Genomic DNA, 27435 nt, shown 5'->3' on the forward strand with positions numbered 1-27435 from the left:
GGCACAGGCGTCATCTAGTCCAGTTGCAAGTTAGCTGCACATTTCTGTTTATTAGGGTATGTACGCAGTGGCCTGTGTATGATGATGTGAAAATCGCTGGCCGATAAATCGATCTGTTCATTCATCCGGCCCAGCAGTTTTCACAGGGGGGGGGTTAGGGTTAGGTTAACCACTTTTTCATAGTAGGAGACTGTGGAAAGTGGTTCACTTGTCCTGTTAAATAAGCCGACAAGTGGTGGGGCCCAAAGTGATGCGGGAGCACGCATCAGCCCTTATTGCCCGCCAGTACACACTAGTAGAGTAGCTCAAAAAGTGAGATACTTTGAGCTCAAAATCGCCTAGTGTGTGTGTGTGTGTATGTGTGTATGGGCCTTTAGTGTTGCCTTTCCGGCAGACAGCAGAGTGTATACACAGTATGAGAGGCATACAGTGCAATCTGGAGGTCTGCCAGCACAGACATCTCCTTGGCCCTTAAGGACCTTTGGATAATATTTGCTGTAAGCAAAGCTAAACGTTTCACGTCTGACTGTTCTAATTCACATTAGCATTTATTATTTACTCAGCAGTCCATTGTGGATATTATGTCTATTGCTTTGGGACAATCAAAGACACCCTGCTGTCCAATATAGCGTGGATTTCTGCCTTGCAAGCGTTCCTTTTTGTTGTATGTATATATGTGTGTGAGATATATATATATATATATATATATATATATATATATTTGTGTACACTGGTGGATGAGTCATGTACACACCAGCGGAATTTGTACTTGACCCAATCGCAAGTTCACTGGCTTATCCCGGTAGTGTGGCGTATTGGGATGTGGTTCAATAGTTCTACAGTAAATAGACAGTCAAAAGGTCAACCCCACATGATCAACATGAAAAAATGTTGACGGTAAAAAGGTCAACTGTGTCTAAGGTTGATCAATACAAAACCTTCACATGCAAATGGTCCATACAAAAAATAAAAAGGTTGGCATAAGTTTTGTGGTGTTATTTTTGTATGACACGTTTTGCCATCCAAGCTTTGGGAAAGGTGCCTCACTCCGCTACTTCTGCCCTCGCCACAGGCACTATTCCTGATCATAGTCCACATAGATTGTAAATGGAGCAAAGGTTGTGTGTCGACCCTTTCTGTGTCAAACATTGTCATGTCAACCTTTTGACGCGTAACAATATGTTGTACCTGTTGACCATATCGCAGTTGACATTTTACCTGTCGACATTTAGTCCACGTTGACCTATTGCAGGGGTTCTCAAACTCGACCCTAGGGACCCCACACAGTTCACGTTTTCCATGTCACCCAGCAGGTACACAGGTGCATTCATTACTCAATGACACATTTGAAAAGATCCACAGGTGGAGCTAATAATTTCACTTGTGGTTCTGTGAGGAGACCTGCAAAACATGCACAGTGTGGGGTCCTGAGGACCGAGTTTGAGAACCTGTGACCCATTTTATGCCAACCATATGGAGTTGACCTATTGACTATCTGATACCCCTTTCACTGCGCAAATGCTGGGTTACACCTGGGATTTGGACACGGGTCCATCCTGGGAGTGACCCAGCATTTGCAATTTGAAAGATACCACAGCAACCCAGCAATAAGCCTGGTTGCTGACACCAGACGGCGACGGGCGGAACGGCGGCACATCATTGGTGGCTGGGGAAGAGGCAGCGCTTGGAACTGATGCTGTCTCCAAGCGCTGCCTCCTCCATAGTGTGAATGCAACCTAGGAAAAAGGCGTGTTAAACACTGGTTGTGACCCCGGTTGAAAAGCTTGGATGCTCAACCCAAGAATTTGGTCAGTGGTGCTTTAACACCACAAATCAATCCAGGTTGACATGGCAATAACTCAGGTTGCTTTGGTGGTGTAAAAGGGGTATAACTAGATACGGTCTGTCCTGCGTCTGGAGCCCAGTTTATTGATAAGTGATGCTACAGCTATATTTCCTGTTTTACTGGTTGATGGCAAGAAATGGAGCTTGTAGTGGAGCGAGGATTCAGACAGCTCGCCATCTGGTGGCTGTCTCCTGGATGCGCGTAGTGGTGCAGGGTACTGGAACTGCGGCACCCAGGATAAATGATGGTAGTTCTCTTGGAGCTGAGGGGTAGCCGTCTGTCTCCCACTATGGGCCTTATTCTAGTTCACTCTTTCTGACAAAAAATCCTCTTGGATGGACAAATCCATGTGCACTGCAGGTGGGGCAGATGTAACTTGGGAAGAGAGAATTATATTTGGGTGGGGTTTTACTTCAAAGTGAAATCTATATTGCAGTGTAAAAATAAAGCAGCCAGTATTTACCCTGCACAGAAACTAAATAACTCACCCAAATCTAATTCTCTCTGCACATTTTACATCTGCCCCACCTGCAGTTCACATGGTTTTGTCCATCTAAGAAGGATTTTGTCAGAAAGAGTGAACTAGAATAAGGCCCTATGTCACTACGTCACTCATTCATAGTAACAAGATGGCGCTGCACATGTATTGCCAGTGCGCTTCTTGTTAAGGGAATGAAGCCATCGCCAGAGGAGCCATATTGGAGACTGCATAGTAGTACTCTCCAATTATAGCATTTTCTTCTTCCCAAGCCTCTGTATTAGTTTGTTATACTGCATGTTTATTTATTGCATCTATGGTTGCATTTTATGTATATTTGTGATCTAAATATCTTAATGTTGCACTTGTTCTTGTAGTCACAATCATTAATTAAAATTTGCACCAGAGCTTTTGTGTTTCTGTTTTCGGTTTGCCTTTGAGTAATGGTCAACTAAAGTTCCGTACATGTCGTTCAGAGGGTTTTCTGGGAAGAACGCGCTGTAGACTGGATGCAAGTGGGTTGGCTGCGGGGTGTTGGAGGTATACTACAGGGTACCTCTTGGGGATAGAAGTGATCTACTGTAGATTGTACACCCTAAGGCAGGGCTGGGCAACACCGGCCCTCCAGATGTTAGTGAACTACACATCCCATGATGCTTTGCATTAGTTTTGCTATGTGGCCATGCTGAAACTGATGCAAGGCATGCTGGGATGTGTAGTTCATCAACATCTGGAGGGCCGGTGTTGCCCAGCCCTGCCCTAAGGTGTCACCATGCGCTCGGTTGCACTTGCCACTAAATGTTTGTGTGTTTGTCATGCTGATATTAATGCACAAATCACATACTCTTTGTTAAGTTGAAAAATAGAAATACTTTTTATTTGTATTAATAGTACGTATGAGTAATTTATATGATAAAAATCAGGTACAATAAAACAAAGTATGAATATAAAATGCAAATATTGGAAGATATATATGAAAAGGATTCATCCTATTGCTGTAAAAATGACAATACTGAGATACTGGCTATAAGATCTCTATAGCAAATGTAGGTGGTGTAATAGACTGTAACAGCTGTTTTTTAACTAGCTAGTACCGGTACACATGCCAACAAATAGGGAGGGTGGGGGAAGTGGATAACAAACAGACTAACACAGTCCTTCTGGTACCAATAGGTTGATTTTTGGTGGCCGTATGCTAATATGAATGCGCCTTTAGCGTGAGCTAAGTGGGTTCCGTAGTGATGTAATTCAATGTGGTAGCGCTGAATTCCGTAGTGATGTAATTCAATGCGGTAGCGCTGGGCGAGTTCAGAGTTTTCACATCAACTAGTTTCGCCTCGGACAGGCTTCTACATCCTGAAGAAGCCTGTCCGAGGCGAAACTAGTTGATGTGAAAACTCTGGACTCGCCCAGCGCTGCCCACACAGGAACAGCACGAGCGAGAGTCTGCCGGCAGACACTCACCCCAGACATTCCACTACCGCATTGAATTACATCACTACGGAATTCAGCGCTACCGGAACCCACTTAGCTCACGCTAAAGGAGCAGCAACATTTTGAAAGGGCCCCCCATGCAATATGCTATGTAGGTTCAAACAGAGAGAAAGATCTAATTGCTGCACCACTCCCCCCCCCCCCCCCCCCCCCTCCTTCCCTCCTTCCAATTAGCTCAAAGCTCACTCACCAGGCGGGGTCAGGAATCGTGGTGTGAAGTCCAGGTGAGAAGTGTACTGTTACCAGTATGAGGCAGTATGGATGGTGTAATGGTTAGCATTACTGCCTCACAGCACTGAGGTCATGGGTTCGATTCCCGCCATGGCCCTAACTGTGCGGAGTTTGTATATTCTCCCTGTGTTTGCGTGGGTTTACTCCGGTTTCCTCCGACAATCCAAAAATATACTGGTATGCTAATTGGCTCCCAGCAAAATGACATCTAGAATGTCTGGGTGTGCGTGTACAAACTTCAACACCAGATCACTGTCCTAAAGGCCCATACACACTAGGCGATTTTGAGCTGAAAGGCTTAAGAAAGTATTTCCTGTGTTGGCTATATTGGATCAGACTGCACACGTTGGATGGAAAAAGTTGGTCACATACTGTATTTCATGTCTACTGTACTTGGTAGGAAATTTATTTCTGTACAAAATATACTCTAGTATAGATATACTGTATGTATGTGGGTGTGATATAGCATTGGCTGACTGAAGTTCACTGAGGCATTCATCTTCCTTTTTTAGGTTAAATTAAATCTCAGCTTTAATTGTGGGGAGCTGATTCCTCTGGCAGCACAGTAGCGAAGAGTAGCTTGTGTCAGAATGTATCTCCATGCCCCTAACTTATTTATTCCCATTCTAAGGGACAGTTCTACCAGAAGCAACTGGTTAGTGAGAAGGGGTATGGATCATTAGGTCTCCAGCAGTTAGGTCGACATGCATTGGATCGACATGGGTCTAGATCATGGGTGTCAAACACCAGTGGCGTAACTTCAAATCTTGAGCCCCCCCGGCCAAAAGTTTCTTTGCGCCCCGCCCACCCACCCACCAGCCCGCTCTCCCACCAGCCATACTTACATACATAGGAGTCCGGCTGTCAGCGATGCGGGCAGCGGGTTGGAGCCGGGCTGTCATCAGTGCGGGTGGGAGCTGGGATGCCTGTCAGCGCTGCGGTGGTCCCGACTCCCATCCTGGCTTCATTCTGATATAAAGAACGGACCATCACAAAATGTCTGCCCCCATACAGCAGACAGTTTCAGAGAACTGTCGCTATATGGGGGCGGACATTTTATAATGGTCCGTCTCCATAGGCTCAGAATGAAGCCAGGACGGGAGCCGGGACCACCGCAGCGCTGACAGGTAAAGCTGCGGTGCATATGGGGGAGGCGGGGGAGCAGGCAGGCATTACAATAGCACCGCAGCCACCCGGCGCCCGCACTTACACTGCGCCTCCCCGCGACTGCGGTGGCTGCGGTGCTATTGTTACGCCACTGCCAAACACAAGGCCTGCGGGCCAAATCCGGCCCGCCAGACCTCGTCATGTTGCCCGCGCGAGGAGATAGCACGCAGGGGCAGTGTGTCCGCGGCCCCCTTACCTGTTCCTCCACTGTCGGCGGCCATGTTCCTGTAGGCACATATGTATGCGGCTACAGAAACATGGCCGCCGGCCTCCACGGCTACGTGGAGGAGGGCCCGGCCGCCTGTTCCCTCTGATGCCCGGCAGTGACAGACACTGGGTGGGGACGTCATGACGATGACGCCGCCCGCCCATGCTTCTGTAGAGAAGTAGGAGCAGGCAGGGAAGCTGGACCGGGAGTCGGGGACAGTGTAGCCGCAGCAAGCAGTGAAGAAAAGCTGGAAGCTGCAGGACAGACGGAGAAACAGTAAGTGAGGATGAGGATCACACTCACAATAAAAAATATATATATCTGCTGTTTCCTGAGGTGTCCCCGTGTATAATAATAATAATAATGCCATGACACCACAGGCTGCTCCCCCTGTATAATATAAAATTAATGCCATGACACCACAGGCTGCTCCCCCTGTATAATAATAATGCCATGACACCACAGGCTGCTCCTCCTGTATAATCATTTATGTGTCATGGCATTACTTTTATTATATTATACAGGGGGAGCTGTCTGTGGTGTCATGGCATTCATTTTATATTATACAGGGGGAGCAGCCTGTGGTGTCATGGCATTATAATTATACAGGGGGACCTACGATTACAACCGGCCCTTTGAGGGTGACCAAACTGCTGATGCGGCCCCCGATGAATTTGAGTTTGACACCCCTGGTCTAGATCGACGTGTCGTTGGTTCGACACAAGAATTAGGACGACATGGGCAAGATCGACAGTCATAAGGTCGACACAGTGGTTTTCACAGGTTTTTTTACCAGAATGTCGACACAGTCTACATGGACAATGAAACATAGCACTGCGCTCGACATGCTCCGGGCACGGTGCCTCGCTACACTTGGCACGCTATTTTATTCTCCCACTATGCCCTAGTGGATGGTAGGTAATTTTTTTTAAAAAGGCAAGCCTGCGAGCAGGGCCCTCCTACCTCTGCGACTGTCTGTTATTACCAGGTTTTGTTTTATCACCATTTCTATGAAGCTGTTAAAAAAATAAATAAAGGAATATTATCTTTAAAGTATTTATCAGATGAGGGAGGGGGTTGTTAATGGTGCCCGGGAGCGTGCATACTTGATGATATTGAGTGCACCCACTAGGCGATATTGTTGACAATATCGCCTAGTGTGAATAGGGCTTTAGGGATATACACACGGGACAACTTTGTGTGCTTAGCGATCTAGGCTTGTCGCACCACTCGGCACACCTGGCGTGCTAGATCGCCCATACACGCATAGCAATGTGTGTATGGGCGATCTGTGCTAACCAGTTATCTGTGATTAGAACACTAGCAATGTGGCCGGCTATTGCGACACACGGCCATTGCTATGAGACCCACACACGGAGCGACCCATGCTTAATTTCTAAGCGATCTAGTCAGATTGCTTAGAAAATGGGTTATTATCACTCCGTGTGTGTGTGCCTTTACACTATGAATAAATTGTAAGAAAAATGTTCACAACAGATACAGCTTAAAATGAGATCAGGTTGAGTGTATTTCTTTGTAGAAAAACAAATGTTTGCACATTTTGTGTGATCTCTGTGTGTACAAAGCGGGTGGACCCGTGTTCTTGGAAATGTTACAGAGGAGTTTCCACTGATTATATTTAGAGGTGCAAACTTTACCAGGATTCAAAAGCAAAGGACTTCATATTTGTATTTTGTTAGTATTTACAATCATTTCAAATGACATTGAAACTATAATCCAAGTTTCTTTATATAAAAGAGCTATTTACAAAAATATGTCAGATTATCCGGAGCTCATCTGTACATAAGATATTTAACATAATGGATACTGAATACAAGGGGTCCCCCCTCCTTGCCAGCGGATGCCGGCACCCCGAAAGGTCCCTGCAACCAACAATATCAAATCAATATCAACTGCCACCGAATCGGCCCATGTGTATACACCATTACAGAGAACTATATTGACCCTATCAGAGAACGACCTGTCTGAGACCAGTAGCTGGAAGCAACATACTGTGGATCAGTGGTTCCCAAACTGTGTGCCGTGGCTCCCTGGGGTGCATCAGGACAATTGCAGGGGGTGCCTGGGTTGGTGGTCCAGGACCAACTAAAATGATTAATGGTTAATTATTTATGAGAAAAACCAGTGCTGGTGGCTGCCAATCATAAAATGTACAAACAAAAGCAAATCCTGCCATTTACCACATAACTGACCCTAAGAATCGCATATAAACCCAATCTAATAAAAAAAAAAAATCATCATATTTAAGTTCTACACGAATAACCCTCTGAGGCACTTATGTATTATATAGCTCCCCTTCAGGACTTGTAACTTGGTGGGACTGCTATGCTATTACTGGTGCCTGTCCTTGTGTTTCCCTCATATACCCCTATAGATTGTAAGCTTGCAGCAGGGCCCTCTAACCTCCAAGGCTGTCTGTTGTTACCCAGTTTGTTTATCACTGTCTACTATTGTAACGCGCAACAGAATCTGCTGCGCTATATAAGAAACTGTAAATAAATAATCCAAAAAATATGCTGGTAGGTTAATGTGTGTGTGTGTGTGTGTGTGTGTGTGTGTACATGTGGTAAGGAATATAGATTGTAACCTCCACTGGGGAAGGGACTGGTGAATTTTCAAATAATCTCTGTAAAGCGCTGGTGAATATGTGTGCGCTATATAAATAACTTGTAATAATATGTACGCATCTCTCGGATTGGCCCTATCCATAGGTTTGGTTTTATCACCGCTGCCATCATCACTGGCACTCAATCAATAGGGCACATTGTTGAATTTCTGCGTAAAATGTGGAATACTATAGAGTTTTACTATGTTAAGGATTTATGTTGGGTACACACCAGAACGTGTTAGCCTCTAAACACTCAATTTAGATACCAATTGTATGTGAATTGGGCATGTTTTGGGTCATTTCTGATTCTTACCAGGTGTGCCGCTCCTACTCAGCCCTCCGGCCCAGCCCACCACTGCAACAGCAGGCAGTGCTCAAACTGGTGGCGGCGGGAACTGTGATCGTGGGTGTATACCTAAAAACGTATTAAAACCTAAATAATTTGAGGGCTAAGCTTAAAGTAATTGTAATAAAAAATATATATTTTTTTAAATCTGAAATTTTCATGAGATATTACTTGAGAGGTTGTTTAATAGTAAAATAATATTTTATTTAGAAATAGTGGTGTCCAAATTATACATATTTTATTGTTATAATGCAAACAGGTACAGTATGTTAATCTCGTAATCCTCATAAATATGACTCATGTTTGGAAATAAATAGCCTTCTAGTAATAATGAATAATAATGAATATAAACATAAAAATATTTGTGAAACAATAAAATGCATGTAGCAAAACTGAATCAGCAACCCAAAAATAACTGACAATTTAAAAAACTAAAATAAAGTAAGACAAAATAAAAATAAACAAGGAATACTTGCCAAGCTTGCCTACCACCTACGGATGGTGTAATGGTTAGCAATACTGCCTCACACCACTGAGGTCATAGATATGACAATCTCACAATGGTCCTAACTGAGTGGAGTTTGTATATTCTCCCCGTACTTATGTGGGTTTCCTTCGGGTGCTCCGGTTTCCTCCCACAATCCAAAAATGTGCTGGAAGATAAATTGTCTCGGAAAAAAATTAACCTTAGAATGTCTGTGTGTGTAGGGAATATAGATTGTAAGCTCCACAGGGGCAGGGACTATCCGTTATTCTCTGTAAAGCGCTGCGGAATATGTTTGCGCTATATAAGAAACTTAATAAATAAAGAAATGGGTCTGGCTTTCACTGTTGACCCATTGGAACTAAAGGCTGCCTAAAGCTGGATTAATTTGAGTTTTTGGGTAGCGGGACTACATGAAGCCTATTTTTACTTATTTGTGTATATATCCATCTTAAACAGTGCAGTGAGGATTGTCTGAATTGATTTATTGCGTTAAAGTCATGGAAACGCACTTCGGCACTGAAGCGAACATGCAGGTTCAACATGTAAAGGAAGAACCCTAATTGCTCCATGTCAAAATAGAAATTTTTTGATGCTAGGGTTTATTATAATAGTTTCAGTAATAATAGTGTTTGCATTTGTTTGGAAGCTGGGTATTACTGGGTTTTTGACTTGCAAACCACAGATTAAATAGCGATTATGAAACTTGACATAACATTGAGCATGTTGTGCAGGCGAAACGCGCACTGTGCTGTTGTGCAGGCGTAACGCGCACTGTGCTGTTGTGCAGGCGAAATGCGCACTGTGCTGTTGTGCAGGCGAAACGCGCACTGTGCTGTTGCGCAGGCGAAACGCGCACTGTGCTGTTGCGCAGGCGAAACGCGCACATTCCAAGGAAGATGTTTTTGTAAAGAATATACTTGCAAAAAGTTCATTTAGAAGTTTAAAAAGGACATGATGATCATATATTGGTGTTTTCTTTCTACAGATTGGAGGCCTGCAGTATATCTGGCTGTCTTAGACTGTGGCGATGAATCCAACACTGGAGCTTGCACCAACTTTGGGATACAAGGATACCCTACTATAAAAGTAACAGTTTTTCTTGTGTTCTTTTTCATTGTCTTTTTTGCTTAATGAGAGTTCATTAGTAATTCGTCCCTCGCACACTATGCCCCTTTCATGTTTATCATTTATCACTGATTTTTGTTTTTGAGTGACCCGTGTTGTCTCTTTGTTCTCCAGTTCTTCGATACCTTTTCTCGAAGTCCATCGGATGGCATCGTGATTCAGAGTACGTGAGCTGTGTCACCTCTCCCAATCATCTTGTGTGCTGATCATTTTATGTTTATTTTATGGGCGAGGGAAGAAAATCAGCTTCCATGCTTTCCAACTCTTTTACCAATCTCTTCTCTAAATGTTTACTTTAAATCACGCTGCAGCTGTAACTCAACAGCTGTTTTTAAACTACCGCTATTATAAAACATTAAATGACGTACGTACTGTCGGCAACAACTCTGAACATTTACACACCTGACAAGTCCTTTTGCTTTTGTGTACAATACTAAAACCTGCTACATTTGAAGGCTTGAGAGGACACAGGAAAAGTCATTGTGCACCGCATTGCATAGAACTGGCATGTATACATATCATAAAGACTTTTACAATTGACGCTAACAATAATACACTGCAAATCTGTATGTGTCTAGCAAATAAAAACATGAGGATTTTCTTCATGTTATGGCTGTTCGCAGCTGATTGGTTGGTGGTTTATCACTCTCGATTTTTATCACTTTTCAAGCTTAGTACATCTGGACCCCTGTTCTGTGCAGTCTTGGAGCTGGTACTTAACCCCTGAGTGCAGAACACGGGTCTCAGAATTAGGTGGTCAGCGAGATGCGGCACCAGGTATGCATTCTGCCAACACTGAGATCATGGCTAACCCTCAATTTTGGGGACTTGGTTCTGCTTTGAGCTGCATGTTGTAAAGATGGGGCTGTTTGCAAGTTTCTTTTACAAAGTTTTATCCTTTGTATCTTTGATTTATAGTTGTTGTTTTGTCTATTACCATTATACTATGCAACCCTACCCCCAATACTCACTCACCATGTTTCCGCAGGTCGGGATCCAGCGGCGTTAAGACAGAGCATTATAAATAGACTGGAGGAACAAAAAGAGTCTCCGCCCCCTGCTTGTCCTCCATTAGGGCCAATCAGGTATAACCTTGTCACAGAAAGTGGTCAGATCTGTCCTTAAGCTCTGAAAGGGTCTGGATTGGCTATCGATATTGCCAGTCTCTGCCTAAAAATTTTTCCATTTAGACACTATTAGATTTAATGGTACTTGTGTAGTAGCCAGGTGCCCACTAAGCAAATAACTTAGTGGGCGATTCTGTGTAAGAAAATCGCATCTTTCCTAGGTAATTTATTCACTGCTCTCTGGCCTTGGGCACTGCGATGAGATCGCATCGCACCTCCCGCAAAATCGCATGCGATTTTATAGGGTGCAATGCCATTTAATGTAGTATACACTTGTATGACATCCAAATGGATTTAGGCACCCCCCCCCACTACGCGAGCTCTGCGAGGGGTGGCGGAACGCGTCCTCCCGACCTTTTCATACCCCCACTATCCACGTCGGCGTGGAGTTGATGTTATATAGTGCCCGAAGCGTGGCGAGGGGGTGCGAATTACGTTACATGTATTCCGCGTGCGCTCGCCACGCTTCGGGCTCGGTGGATCGCTGCGCTCGCAACACTATATAAAATCAACTCCACGCCGACGTGGATAGTTGGGGTATGAAAAGGTCGGGAGGACGCGTGCCGCCACACCTCCTGGGGCTCGCTGAGAGCTCGCCATGCTACGGGGCCGAGTGGATAGTGGGGGGTGGGGGGGTGCCTAAATCCCATTGTATGTCATACAAGTGTATAGTACATTAAATGGCATCGCACCCTATAAAATAGCATGCGATTTTGCGGGAGATGCGATCACATGCGATCTCATCACACCACCCAAGGCCAGACAGCAGTGAATAAATTACATAGGAAAATCGCATCGCATGCAAAAAATCACATGCGATGCGATTTCACTACGGTGGCGTACGTATGCAAATTGGGCGCCCGGCTACTGCATAAGTACCGATTTAATTTTGCTAAGCATCTGATGTAACTGCTGCACTTGTGATTTATACAAGATATCTGCACATACTCACCAACAACAGTATATTTTGGGATTGTTGAAGGAAACTGGAGCACACGGAGGAAATCCACACAAACAGGGGGGGGGGGGGGGGCGGAATATACAAACTCCACACAGTTACGGGCCCAATGGGCATCGATCCCATGACCTCAGTGCTGAGAGGCAGTTCTGATCCCCTTAAGAAGAGACCATTATAAAAGAGCATTTGGGGCTGAGTATCATATTGTAAACAATACCCACCCCAGCCATGGGTGGCTGATATTGAGTGCACACACTGAGGATAACGGTAAATTATATCATTCCGTGACGTCCCCGGTATGTAGTGAACATGCGGATTGTTTGGCTTAATAGCCAAATTGACCTGCATGTTCAGCAGACGGGAGAGGTCATTAGTGATTCACAGGGGAGCATGTCGTTAACGATATTGAGTGTAAACAATAGACTTTATTGTATCGCACAGAGCCCTTTTCTGAGCAATATCATTTACAATATCCTTTAATGTGGATGGGGCTTTAGACAGGAGGGTTTAAGGTTTTTCAAAAATCAAATCAAAAAGTTGTGTAAAAAAAAAGATTATATTCCCTATAATACAGTAAGCTAAACATTGCAGGTCATTAAGATAAATTAAAATGTTTGCTTGTCAATACTCACACCTATTTTGACAAATTCACTTGGCACTCAAAGGTTTGAGCATGATTTTGCCTTGCTCTCTTTGTCTTGTTTTCCCTCACTGTAGGCTTAGTGTAATATTGCTTACAATGAATAATGTATTCCTGTCTTTTAGTGGGCCAGAGGTTGAACATTTTTTTGAGAATAATGAAGACCTATATCTAACCTTGATTTTTGAAGAACCCAGAACATACATGGCGAGAGAGGTAAGAACTTTGCACATCTGTTCCTTGCAGAGGTTCCTAATTTCTTATCCGGCACTGACGATCTGCTAGAAGTCAGCATTTTCTAGTGTTCTCAAGCCATACAGAGGCACACAAAAGCTTGGTGTAGGGTTACGTTGGCCAGAAATGTGGTTTATATTTGTCTAGGTTACGTATTCATTCATTTCTAAAAGTTATTTATATAACGCACACATATTCCACAGCGCTCTACAGAAAATAACTTACAGAAGTAGCTCCTGTCATCTTTGGCCGGGGCTCGTGAGAGCCTCCCCTCTGGCGAGCGCCAGCGGAGAGGGGTTACATTGAACTGGGACACGCGCGCGTCCCAATCCTCCTGCCCATCTCCGCTTCAGGGAGACGACCAGGGTTAGGAGGGGGATGGCGAGGGGGACCGTCGGCGGGGACCCGGGGGAACCTCCGTTGCCACGGGGGGCGCAAGCGTCTCGTGTGCACGCACCCCCGTGGCGGGAACCGGCGGCTGGCAAAAGTGTCGCCAGCCCCTGCAAAGTATAGGCTGGCTCCATCTGTATGCCCATCATTCTGAAAATGAGCATTTACTTTGAATCATTACTTGAATCATTTTAATACATATCTATGTGGTTATGATTTAGAGGACTTAGTTATAAATGTTCAGATACTGAGCAACTGTAACATTCTTAAATACATTTTTATATGTATGCACATCTCCCCCACTTTTTCGGTAATGTCTGAGCACCCACGGGCCCGAGTCCCGCTGCTGGGCCGCCATATTAACTTTCTAATTTGCAGCTGCAGCACCCACATTGCCGGACCCGCCACCTGGGAAACAGTATGCCGGGAAGAGTGTATTCTGTCCACGGAGTAGCTGCACTGTGGGGGCATTTATGTACCTGCACTGTGGGGGCATTTATGTATGTAGAACTCTGTTGCCGTAATTTTAATATTGGAGACAACTGTGCTCCGTAATATAAATTAGTATTTTTTTGTGGCCACACCCCTTCCCCATGAAGCCACTCCTCTATATTTTTGGCTTGAGCACCTACCAGCAAAAACATAAATTGGCACCTATGCTTACTACAGACTGCAATATCACAGGTCAGCAATGCCCCAAACCGTACTGATATATGGAGTACCCTTACGTATGGCTTCAGGGGATACATACAGATGGGTGCCGGACGGCTCCCCGACAGTCGGGATGCTGACAGTCATTACGACGTCAGAATCTCGACTGCTCCCTCGTGGGGGTCCACGACCCCCTAGAGGGAGAATAAAATAGTGCTCGCCACCGTGCCCGCAGCATGGCGAGCACAGCGAGCCCGCAAGGGGCTTCATTGCGCTCCCCCCGCTGTGCAGTCGGGATTCCGACGTCTGAGTAATGACTGTCGGAATCCCGACTGTCGGAGTATTATACCACACCCATACAGATGACCATAGTTTGGGATGCCAGTGTTCAGAATACCAACACCCAAAGGATGGAATGCCCGAAGGGGTCTGGTAAGTATACTAAAGGCCCCCTTACACTAGGGCCAGGTATCACATACAATGTATCCTGCAGTGCAGTGGTGACCATCTCCAGATGACATACGATTTGAAACTTTTCACACAATTCATCCGCCCAATGGGTCAAAATCGTAATTACAGACTGATGGCCACATAATTCTTTGCATAGCAGCACTGACTCTTTCTTTGCGATGTGAACCTCTCGCTACTTTTTTACATCTTTATTGGGTAGACTTAAAGGCATACCTGTGAAACGTGACAGCTATACTAGACTAGAGACCATACAGAGGATCTGTACACTCGTCTTTTCTAAGACCCATCACTGAATCAGGAAGGCCGACATTGGTCAACCTGTGGCGTTCTGTGTATATACACAGGTATATAAAAGTCTAGATATTGTTAATCAGAGAGAGTCTTATTATTATCCTTTATATGGTGCCACAAGGGTTCTGCAGTGCCTAACAATGTACATAAACAAATGAGCAAATCAAGTAATCAGCTGTGACTTACAGTAGAAGACTTTGCAGGACAAGTACATGGTATATAAACATTGCTGCCTCAGTGGTCATAATACTCAAATAAGCAACAGGGCAGCAGCAAACAAGGGTTAGGGGGCTGTGTAAAGAAACCTAGAATGTAATTTCAGATAAGAGCCACTTGGCTCATCTAGTCTGCCCCATGTACGGAGTAGATGATAGAATACGGTTCATAAGTACTTACATTGTATAGGACAAGGACAGACAGAGATAGATGGGGTAGACAACGCGTCAAACGGATCTTAAGAGTCCATTCAGAGTTTTGTAGAAAGTCTGAGAGAGGGAGAGAGTTCCAGAGGTAGGGAGCAGTATAAGCAAAATCTTGGTGTTGGATGATTTCATCAGTAGGAAGTAGAGGCCGCATTCATTTATGGAATGAAGAGGGGGGTGGGAGTGTGAAGGGGGATACATTCAGAAATGTAAATCGGTAGCTTCCATCCTTGAAGGCAGGACTGTTCTGTATGGGGTTACCTCGTCTCCTTTGTCACAGTGCCTCAGTTTTGATATTTCTAGCTTTCAGGTCAATGACCTTTTCTTCCCTACTGTGTGCTAATCCCATCTCTCTGAGGAACAGATCTGAGTTCACGCAGTGCACCCTACTTAGCCCTTGCAACCAGCATGGAAAAGACCAGCGTGTTCCTTAGAATCACCCCATTCTTGTATCATAAGCAAGCCTCAGAATGCACACTCATTTCTAACTGTTCCTTTTGTGTGTCGGAAGTGAATGTGTGCAGTGGTGGTGGTGGTGAAGGAGGCAGTTGGTTGGCTTGATAAGGTATATGAGGAGATCGTCCCTACAAACCTGAGGCACACCATCCAAATTTGCTATGGAGATCCAAGGTAGTGGGTACTCTGCTAGAACCCATCTTGCAGTAATGGAAGCACTGAGTTTCAGTGCTTCATGCTTACTGTGGGAACGGTGGGAGATCTACAATATTTGTGTGTTTCCTCCTCATTCATTATGTATAGGAGAAGGATACAGTTCTGGTCACCCAGGTATCTAGTTTGCGGAGTGTGGTTTAGGTGAGCTTTGTTGGCTGCTTTGCTTCTTAGTGTTCCTTACACCAACCCAGTTAGCAGCAAGCTTGGCTCAAGTGGATCAATGTGGAGCAGCACTTACATAACCCCACTACCCATGTCTATGAGCCCCACTGTACAATGATTTATTGCTTATTTGTATGCCCTTTCTTTTACTATAAAATAGATATTGACTGTTACTGTTTTCTGACAGAATGGTTAATAATTATGATTCATTTTTTTCATTTTTCCTTAGGTTGCTCTGGATATGGTTCAATACAAGGGTGTCTCCGTACGGAGGGTCCTCAGTGAGCAGTCAGATCTGGTTGATAAATTCCAGGTGTCCTCCTTTCCATCTGGGTTCTTGTTGAACAGAGATGGATCCATAAGTAAAATTCAGCTGTGAGTATCTCTCCAAGTGACCATGCACAACCCCATGTTGTTATCTGTTTGTCAATCCGCTTGTCTCTCGCAGGCTGGAGGAGTCTCGTGCTGAATACACCAAGCTCCTGCGGGATCTTCCCGGGGTGAAGAAGGTTAACATGAATCTCATTGGCTGGTCTGGTCCTGTTACTGGGGACATAGTTGAAAAGAAGATCGTAAACAGGTTAGATGAAGTTAAGGGCATATTGATATTCGTGTTCACACCATGGCAGTTAATTATATTCCAATTTGTTTTTAAAGGGGAAGACAACGGGTGCTTGTATTTCATTTTACTTTTATTTTGGGTTTCTTTCTATATATATTTTTTATATGATTAGTGGGACTTTTGAATTTATTAAAAACACTGTCCTTATACATCATTATAGTAGTATGTAATTGGGTAATGTGACACTTCTAGCACTGTCAAGCCTTTTCTATGGAATAAACCAAGCACATAGTATTCTCCTGGGTTATCCCTGGCACAGAACTTTTGGAACTCTTGCAATTTAGCCAGCATTCCCCCCTCAGTCCCTTTCTGTCTTCTAGCTGTCTATTTTCCCATCACTTGTTGCCTGCATTATCTTCATATGGCTCCCTGCAGAGGAGATGATAGCTCATGGATCCATGGGTGTGTATTGTTCACAGCATCGGATTGGACAGGATCTGTGACCAATCCAGTCAGCTGCTGTATATAGTAATGATCCCATGATAACTTTTATATGATTAAACTGGTTTAAGCTGCCACCAGTAAATTTGCCTTCATCTGATGCCAGAGGTTTGTCAAAGGGGGGGGGGGGGGTCTTTAACAAAAAATTAGGTACTTGTATACTATCACGGCTCCCATCGCATGCCATATGCGATGTGATTTTTACCGGGTTTCTAATGCATTTGTGAGAAAAATCGCATGCCATCGCATGGCATACCATGCGATGGCATGCGTTTTTTGTTCACAAATGCATGCAAATGGCTTTAAATGAGTAGTAAACATGTGAAATGCACCCCAAATGTCATTTTTCACAATGTACCACCCCCACTATCAACGCCAACCCGAAGCGTGGCGAGCGCAGCGGTACGCGTCCTACGACCATTTCATACCCCCACTATCCACGTCGGCGTGGAGTTGAGAATAGAAAGTGTGGCGAGCGCAGCGAGCCACCGAGCCCGAAGCGTGGCGAGCGGACGCGGATACCTTCACAGGTATCCGTGTCCCCTCGCGGGCTTCACAGGTATCCGTGTCCCCTCGCTCGGTGGCTTGCTGCGCTCGCCACACTTTCTATTCTCAACTCCACGCCGACGTGGATAGTGGGGGTATGAAAAGGTCGTAGGACGCGTACCGCCGCCCCTCACGGGCTCGCTGCGCTCGCCACGCTTCAGGTTGGCGTTGATAGTGGGAGTGGTACAGTGTGAAAAATGACATTTGGGGTGCATTTGACATGATTTTAACACATGTCCATGATTTTTGAGAAAAATGGAATCGCATCGCATCATATCGCATGCGATGCGATTTTTCCCTGTACGATGCCCATCGTGGGAGCCGTGATAGTATAAAGTACCAAAAATTAAGTTAGTTATACTTAAGTTATGCAGCCCACACACGCGCCGATGCCGGCGGTGTGATGCTGTACGATGGGGTGCGCGCTCCCGCGGCACCTCATCGTACAGTACAAAAAGTATGTGCTGCACATACTTTTTGTACTAGCTTTTTCTAGCACAGCATCGCATCGCATGCACATCGTATGCACAAGGCATACAATGCGATGCTGTGTGTGCTAGTTAAGCCCACAACGCACGCTGGAATCGGTGCGTGTGTGGGCTGCATTAGAGTCTAATCAATAAATTCCACTATTTAAATATGAGACCTATACCAGCTGTGTATATTGCAAAATAATTATATTCACCAGCCATACAAATTAGCAGATTTTCGTATTTCTGCCGCTTTCTCTTGCTGCTGGACAGGCGGGATGGGGAGGAACGGGATGTTTAGTGCACTGTAGGGGCACGTCTGCACAATTGTGAGCAGAGGCAGACTGTCGCACGGACACATATACTCTGGTCCAAGCTCCATCACTTTTGGGTGCCTCAGAGATGGTATCTTGTTTATGGTGCAGGAGAGTTGTGCCGCTTGTTAGAGAGGTGGAACCCTAATAGATAAAGGGCCAGATGCACTAAGCTTGATGCGTGATAAAATGGAGAGTGATAAACAACCAACCAATCAGCGCCTGCCTGCCTGACCACAATATGTGACATGGCAGGTAGGACCTGATTGGCTGGCTTTTTATCACTCTCCATTTGATCACTTTCTGAAATGTAATACATCTGGCCCTTAGTCCCAATTGTCGGTCTCTTCTTTATCAGGTTGATACTCCTCTTTGTTCTCATGTTGCAGTTCTGTGGTGTACATGGCAGATCTGGAGGCATCAATCCACTATTCATTGCGAGTTGAGGTGGCTCGGTTCTCCACCTTGGAAGGAGATCGCCTGAAAGCTCTTACCAGCTATGTCGGTGTGCTGAGGAAGGTGAGCAGGAATTTGATGCAATACAGATCTCAAACATGGCAACTGGAAGATGTACCGTTACTTCATCTTAGATACATGTTACCTGCATACAGTGCAGACATCCACTTTGCTGTCTATCAATCTCAGGGGTAAGGGTTCTCAGCAAAGTCATCAGCTGAAAACTAGGTTAGGTACTTGTGTATTATCACGGCGCCAGTGAAATCGGCCGCAAATCGCATGCAAAAATCAGATGCAATTTTGCAGCTGATTTTCTGCAATTTTCTGCCGATTTGCATACTATTCCATCCTTGCACACCCCCACTATCCAAGTCAGCCCACGTCGGCGTGGAGTTGAATGTATAAAGTGTGGCGAGCAGACGCAGAAAACAATACTTGCCGTGTATTCTGCGTCCGCTCGCCACGCTTCGGAAGCGTTTTCCGCGTCCCCTCGCCACGCTTTATAAAATCAACTCCACGCGGATCGAATTGGCCGCAAATCGGCTGCTAAATCGTATGCGATTTAGATGAAATCGGGCGCTGTGATAATACACAAGTACCCGAGGTTATAATGGACACAATCTCGAATCACTAGAATACATAGATAGGTTAACCAGGCTGAACATGTTTTCACTGGAGAAACGGAGGTTGGGAGGTGATATCATTAGTATGTTCAAATACAGGATTGGGGATCATATGGAACTGGGAGATGATTTGTTCAGTAACATGCCTATACTTAGGACACGCTGTCATGTACTGAGGCTCCAGGGAAAGAAATTCCGTACTGAAATAAGAAGAGGATTCTTCACCATTAGAGCAGTAACATTCTGAAACTCATTGCCGGTGCGGCTGATTACAGCAACTACTGTTAATGAATATAAATCTGAACTGGATGCATTTTTGGCCACGAACGTCTTCTTTCATCCTTAATTACTACCCTGAATGCGGCGGCGGTGGCGGCGGCAGCATGCGGAGGGGTAAGGGGGCTGTGTAAGTTTACTTGGGTCGGTGGGAAGGCTAGTAACTATAGCCCCGCAGATCGGCGCCCACAGTACCGCAGCGCCTCCCCGCCACCGCGGGGGCTGCGGGGCTATAGTTACGCCACTGCTGTTAGGGGCAAGGCGGATGGTGTCAGCATCCGACCGCATTTCGGCAGTCACCGTGGTGAGCGACCATCAGAAGATATTTCTGCCTTGTGGCCACTCACCAACAGATGTGTAAGGGTATGACGACTTTAACTGCTCGCTAGGCAGCAACTAAATGCAGCCTAGCGAGAAGGTCTGAATTACCCCCAAAAGTGTCTTCGTCCACAACGCTGGAGACTGTGCAAATTAATTTGATATGTGACACTTGTGTGCGACTGAGTCTGTATACTGAGCACAATAGAAAACAGCTGTGTCTGCTATGTATATGTATATAGATTTAGAGGCTCAGTTGCACACAGATATGCTAGTGTCCGCACAGTATCCTGGTGCATCCTAGTCACATGACTCTGCCACTCAGTCGTTAGTAGTCTCTCACATTTCCTGGTGCGCAGAGATGATGTATGAGAACACAGCTGTATAAGGATGTACAGAATGTCCGTTCCAAGGCACACTCCATATCCACTTTGTTAATTCCATGCACAGGATCGTATAGAGGACTGCGTGAGCATATACCTCCCAATTTTAATAGACAGTCTTGATTCCATGGATCCTCTGATCGATACATTTTTCTTGTTTTGAGGTTTTTCCTCTCTAGCAATGTTGCAATAATTTTGTGTTTCCTTTATGAAAAACACTAGTGGCATGACTACACCACCCGCCATGGCATGGCCATACTCCCCCCCTCCATCAAGACACCACTATACACCCACACTGAGTTCCACACTGTTGGGAGGTATTGATTGCAGAACAGCACAAAGAGCAGGAAAAGTCCTTTCTTTGATCAATTCCAGCCTCAGATATGTCCTCCATCTAGCCTCCCTTCATAGTTGCGCCACACTGTGAGAACCCAGTGTATTTGATTTAATTGTGATTATTTGTGTAAAATGCTAGTGTTTGGTGAGATGTGGGTGGGAGATCTATAAATAGTTAAAGTAACACAGCCATCGGCACTGTTTCGGTGTCTGTTACCTTCATGAGTAGCCCAGGACGAAGGTGACAGACACCAAAATGGTGCCGTCCGCGGTGCTACTTGAACTATTTATGGTGGGTGAATGTTACGAGACTGTTACTGAACTTTCTGACTGAGCATGGATTTAAAAAGTATGTTTAAAATGTATACATTCGGTGTTCTGGCCTATTTGCTCTATTCCCAGACGGGATACTGGTAGCAAATACTTGTTTTCTATTTTTCCTGACCGGCACTCTACCAATAATTAGAGACAGATGAGTGTGACTTCCAGACACAACGTATGTATGTATGTATGTATGTATGTGTGTGTATGTACAGTATATATACACATACTGTATCTATAGATTGTAAGCTTGCGAGCAGGGCCCTCATACCTTTGAATGTCTGTAAATACCCAGTTTGTTGTTTCACTGTCTCCTATTGTAAAGCGCAACGGAATATGCTGTGCTATATAAGAAACTGTTAATAAAAAAAATATATATATATATATATATATATATATATATATATATATATATATATATATATATATATATATATATATATATATATAAATCTGTGCACTATTTTACTGATACCTGAGGATGGGCAATGGAGCCCGAAACCTGTAGGACCAATCTGCACTAAATTTTGCACCTTCTTTACTCCAATTCCGCACGTGCAGCCTTATTTCCGTTGCATATATATAATATATATATATATATATATGGTACTTATATGTTACTTGGGCGCCCAATTAGCATACCTACGTTACCGTAAGGAAATCGCATCGCATCACATCTGATGTTTTGCATGCGAAGCGATGCGATTTTTCCATATGGTTCTATGTTAGTGACTTTGCTATACAATATTGGGTGCCAGGGCATCCGATAATCGCATCGCATCCGATGTTTTCCATCGGATGGTTTGCATGCGAAACATCGGATGCGATGAGATGCGCTTTTTCCATCGGATGAGATGCGATGTGATGCGAAATACATGTAACGTAATACGCGTCCCCTCGCGGGGCTCGCTGCGCTCGACACACTATATAAAATCAACTCCACGCCGACGTGGTTAGTGGAGGTATGAAAAGGTCAGGCGGGCGCATTCCGCCGCCCCTCGAGGGGCTCGCTGCTCTCGCCACACTTCGGGGTGGCGTGGATAGTGGGGGGGTGCATCCATCACATTATATGTCATATAATACATGGTTAGTACATTATATGGCATAAAACCCTATACAATTGGATCCAATATCAGATCCGATATTTTATCGGATGCCATGACACCCGATATTGTACAGTAAATTCACTAACATACAACCCTATGGAAAAATCGCATTGCATCGCCTCCGATGTTTCGCATGCAAAATATCGGATGCAAAACATCGGATGCAATGCGGTTATCGGATGCCATGGCACCCGATATTGTATAGTAAATTCACTAACATACAACCCTATGGAAATATCTCATTGCATCCGAAACATCGGATGCTATGTGATATATGTGATATATCGATTTTCTCACTGAGGGTCAGATGCACTAAGCTTCAAAAGTGATAAAATTCAGAGTGATAAACCACGAACCAATCAGCTCCTGCCTGTCTTTTTTCAAACACAGTCAGTGACATGGCATGTAGGAGCTGATTGGATGGCTGTTTATCACTCTCCATTTTATCACATTTTAATCTTATTACATCTGGGCCCCAGTGTGGTGACTCCTGAGCACTAATATGTCACTTCCCACTGATTCCCCAACTGTGTTACTGTGTAATATTAGTGGGAAGATGATGTGGGCTATGGGGCAGAGAGACCAACTGCCGCCCGCATGCCACATGCCAGGTATAAAACCTCAGTGCACTGGCCTCTAACTGTCATTTCTTGAGCAGAGGCAGAGGTGAGTGCAAGAAAAACAGACCCCCCTAGAGAGAACCAGTTTTTACAGCGGTTACTCCAGGTATTATCACAGTGATCAGAGAGATCAGCGCACATTAACATCTGTGTTTTCTTTTTTTTTTTTTTTTTTGCACCTTTGGTGCAATTTACCACCAACGATGAGCCGGAGGGAATTGGCCCAGTTAACTGGAACTGGGCCATATCCGAACACCTCCTGGCTACGGTCAGGGCGCCGCAGACCATCTTCTGGTGTACCATCAGCAGCAGCCCCAACATCAGGAGGACCACCAGCAGCAGCACCATCCTCAGGAGCACCAGCAGTGGCAGGAGCACGAAGACCAGCAGTCATCCTTGCCCGCCTTCCATCCTACAGGAGATGCACCTTTACAGAAGGAGGCGCTGTAGAGTCCTGCCCCATCTGCATCTCCCAGTTTCGGATTGGAGAGGAAGTGGCGGTCACATCCTGCAGGCATGTTTTCCACATCTCATGCCTGACACAGTGGCTGGACATTAACACCATCTGCCCCCTGTGCCGCTCCCGATGCCTGAGCAGACTTTTCCTGCGTCGTCTTTAGAGGAAATCCGAGGATGTAAGTACTGTTACAGCTGGTCGTGTCCTTGTTGTCTTGTCTCCCCCTGTCTACCCTACTCGGGGATTAGCTACTTGCTGCTGTTGTCAGCAGAGGTCTTGAGGGATTTTACCTTTTTTACCTGAACTGACGGACTTAATTTGGCTCATTTAAATTTGGCTAATTGGCAACAATTCAAATTCCTCAGTCCCTCAGCAGGGTTTTGGGTTCACCTCTTGCCGAGTTTTACTTGTGTTATCCTTTCTCTCCCCCCCAACCCCCTTTCCCCTCATGTGTCTTTATATTGCTTCTGATTGGCCCTGAAGCTTGTCTTAATTCGACTAATTGGCATTCAATTAAACAAATTTTTTTTTTTTGCCTTTTTTTTTTTTGGGCAGATCATTAATTTAAGTTTAAAATTTTGGTACTTCTGTAGTTTCACGGCGCCCACGCTGCGGGCTCGGTGGCTCGCCACGCTATTTAAAATCAACTCCATGCCAACATGCTGGCGCCGTGAAACTACAGAAGTACCAAAATTTTTTAGGAGCTATTCATGAAGCAGTGAAAGAGGGGAGAAGTGTGATTGGTTGCCATGGTAACATCTCCTCTGGCTCACCCCTCCACTCTTCTCACTGATTCCCGAATAGGCCCCTTTGCCACCAAACTTTAGTTTATTAAACATATTTAAATAATCCTGATGTGTTTTAAATAAATTCCACCTTTTATTCTGCCAAATACATGTCTCCGAGTCTTTATTCATATTATGGTTACTTACGAGTGTGTGATTATATGGTATATATTATATGGTATATACATGGGACACCCCTCAGATGGTGGAAGGTTATGGGCATCTTTGCCACCAGACATTTCCTAATCCATTTAATTATAATAAATAATGAAATAAATACCCATTACTGGCAATCACGGTGTCTGAGTCTTTCTGTTTATTAATGCTATTACTGTTATATTATTGTTCTGTGACTAGCGTCCCGGTCAGTATAAAAGATGTTTAATCCTATTTTGCATATTGACTGTGTGAGGGTGAAGTGGGCGTTTGGGGGTGGAAACCTGCCGTTTTCCAGGTATTTCTGAAAAAGTGATGTGCCCGGGCATTTATGGGGAGGGTCTGTGATGTCAGCAATGACCGCTTCCGCCCCGTCACAGTCATCATTTAGTGGAAGGGTCAGAGTTACTCCCAATTGCACAAACTGCAAAATAGATGCAAGATTTGCATATTGCTGTCCATGTTATCTCCCCCACATGGTCCCGTCACTCGCAGCACATGAATAGGCTGCTGACAATCGCTCAGTTGTGAAAACATCGGCATTGCATACAAACATGAATTAAGGTGATTGGGCCTGATACAGACCTGATTGCTGGGCTGCAAATTTATGTGTCGCTTGATTGATTATGGAACGACCGTCCATGGGCATGGTATGCAGTGCACATGCATGCAGGGGCGGATTTAGGGGTCAGGCCGCCCCTAGGCACAACATTTTTGTGTCCCCCCCCCCCCATTTTATTTTATTCCTGGGACTTAAAGTGGAGCTAATTATAGTGGGTTAGTGCTCTGTCATCCGCTACCGCAGGACCCTAGGCACCTGTACTACTACTACCCCAACCACCCTACCATGTCCTGCAGCCATCTCCCCCAGCTTCCCCTCTACCACCCCCATCCCCCCACCCAGTACTCACTGCAGATGGTCATGTTGTGCACGGTCCCATGTAGCAGCAGCCGGGAGTCCAGCACATGGTACCAGTTGTTGGGGTAGAATGGGGGCAGGCTCAGCACCTGCCACCCCCACAGCAGAAGCAGTAATGATAGTGCGGGCAGGAGCGGGCTCCGGGCGGGAAAGGATGGCGGGTCAGAGCGGGGCATCAGGCTGAGGAGGAGGCTCCTGGCACTGTGTATTCTGAAAGCACCGCCCAGCGCAGACATTCCTTGCTGCCCGAACACAGACTACCTGCTGTCCTCCATCCTCTGCCAAACCCTGAGCGCTGATTTGTGAGCAGCAGGTAGCAAACCCTTTCCTGGGCAGAGCTATCGAATAGACAGCAGTCTAGCAGTCCTCCTCCCCTTTGAGCAAGCAGTGTGTTCCTCCAGCGGCAGCCTTACTCCTCCTCCACCGCGTTCCACTGCCCGTGCAGGCTCCGTAGTTCTTAAGCAGCAGTGTCCCTGCTTTATGTCAAACTGTTATTGGAGGAGGAGACATGGCCCCTGCCGCCCACAACAGGTGCCGCCCCTAGGACCGTGCCTCACGGGCCTAGTGAGAAATACGGCCCTGCATGCATGGGGTCTGCAAACGGGGAAAACCATTCGATGCTGTGGACAGGGGTGGGGATCGATTCAAGTGGAGCGGTTTTATCTGATTGCTGTGTTTGATCAGGTCTGAATCAGGCCCATAAACCATGTTTCGGGTCACAGCGGCTGAGTGTAACATCCGGACTGCTCCCATGAAATGCTCGGTCTCCGGGCCTCCCCTCCTCCAGCGGTCCATTGCCGCCTACCACGATGAGTCTGAAACTGAAATCGCCTGTGGTCGCACTTTCAGGGCTTACTCATGCACACTCTGACTTAGCAATTTCCGCACTCCATCACATGGGTCTGAATCAGGCCTTGGGTGTATTGTGTATGTGAATTGATTTACTGAGTTCTCTATCTATTTATATGACGTAACACATGTAAGATCATATTTGGGTAGAAGGCAGAAAAGTCTTATAGGCTGCAAGCACTGCTGCAATCTCACAGGCTGTCCCCCTGGATGTCCACCAAGTATTCTCCTGAGCTCACAGCTGACTGCCCTGAGTGTAACTTCAGCCAGAATTATTCTCTTTATAGATGACCAGGTTTGGACGGCGAGGATGGCTTTTAGCCCCCTAGCCATATTCAATGATTGGGCCGAATCCTCACTGTGAGAGTCTGGCGAGGATCCCGTTACACGGTGAGGTTCACCGCAAATGCAGCAACTCCATTGCATTGTGTGGTGAGCCTTACTATTTTAATGGCCACACTTGCCGCTGCCACCTCACCTCAGGGAGAGTGAACCCCGCCTCAGGGAACAGGTGAGGATTCATTGAATACCCCGGCGGCGAGTTATTGGCACTCCTATGTGCCGATCACTTTCCGTCAGGGCATTGAATACCCCTCATTGTCATAAATATAATAATGTAATAAATCTTTTAGGCATTAAATACTGTAACTGTGAGTGATAAAATCTCTGCATAAAGGGCCTGATTCAGCAAGGCTCACTAAGCAGCAGTCGCTTGCTGCTTAGCGAGCCCTGAAACGCCACCCGCTGCGACATCGGCCACCCGCAGCCGAATCCCCTTGGTACCATGCGATTGGATGTATGAGAACACATCTCTCGCATGCAGCCGAAGGGGAGAGAAATCATTTCATGGTCGGCGACCGCCGAATGATTTCTTACCCCTCTGCCTAAACTGACTCTTATTTCCTTCGCTGTCCGCCGAAGATGGGGCGGAACCTGATGTCATGTGATGTCACCGCCAGGCATCATCCAGCCCTCATTCCCTGGGGAACGCCCCGCATTATAATGGGATGCTCATAAAACGCTGGCATTCTTCTGGTCTGTCTGATGTCTGCCCCCGCTGGAACGAATATATATATATAACGTACAAATATGGACGCTCGCATGCGCAGACTCCCCACCATCTAAATGGGGCTGAATTCGCCCCGTTCCAATCACTACTGAATTAGGCCCAAAGTGTGTAATCACTGTAACTGACCAATCCTGTGCGAGCACCTGCAAGCCATGTTCATGTATTATGGAGTAATAACGTTCAGCCTTCCCCAGTGACCCTATGCCCAAGACTATAGGCCGACCAGTTACATGGCCATTGTGGGCCTAAGGAGAGCAAAGTAGATATAAAGAGACTGACAAGGTACATCTGTCTATCTATCTATCTATCTATCTATCTATCTATCTATCTGTCTGTCTA

At 45.5% G+C, this 27435-nt stretch overlaps 1 protein-coding gene across 1 annotated transcript in view; it reads left to right on the forward strand.

Moving 5' to 3' along the window:
- The window catches only part of QSOX1 (quiescin sulfhydryl oxidase 1), a 57349-nt gene that overhangs the window by 10262 nt on the left and 19652 nt on the right, over positions 1-27435 (forward strand). The window contains exons 2-8 of the mRNA XM_083157173.1: positions 9872-9972; positions 10126-10174; positions 11000-11096; positions 12862-12952; positions 16259-16404; positions 16478-16609; positions 18812-18941. Coding sequence (XP_083013299.1) covers positions 9872-9972; positions 10126-10174; positions 11000-11096; positions 12862-12952; positions 16259-16404; positions 16478-16609; positions 18812-18941 — 746 coding nt within the window. The remainder of the gene's footprint in view (positions 1-9871; positions 9973-10125; positions 10175-10999; positions 11097-12861; positions 12953-16258; positions 16405-16477; positions 16610-18811; positions 18942-27435) is intronic.

The sequence above is a fragment of the Crinia signifera genome, chromosome 8 (genome assembly GCF_055691185.1).
Source record: "Crinia signifera chromosome 8, ASM5569118v1, whole genome shotgun sequence".
Taxonomy (NCBI): domain Eukaryota; kingdom Metazoa; phylum Chordata; class Amphibia; order Anura; family Myobatrachidae; genus Crinia; species Crinia signifera.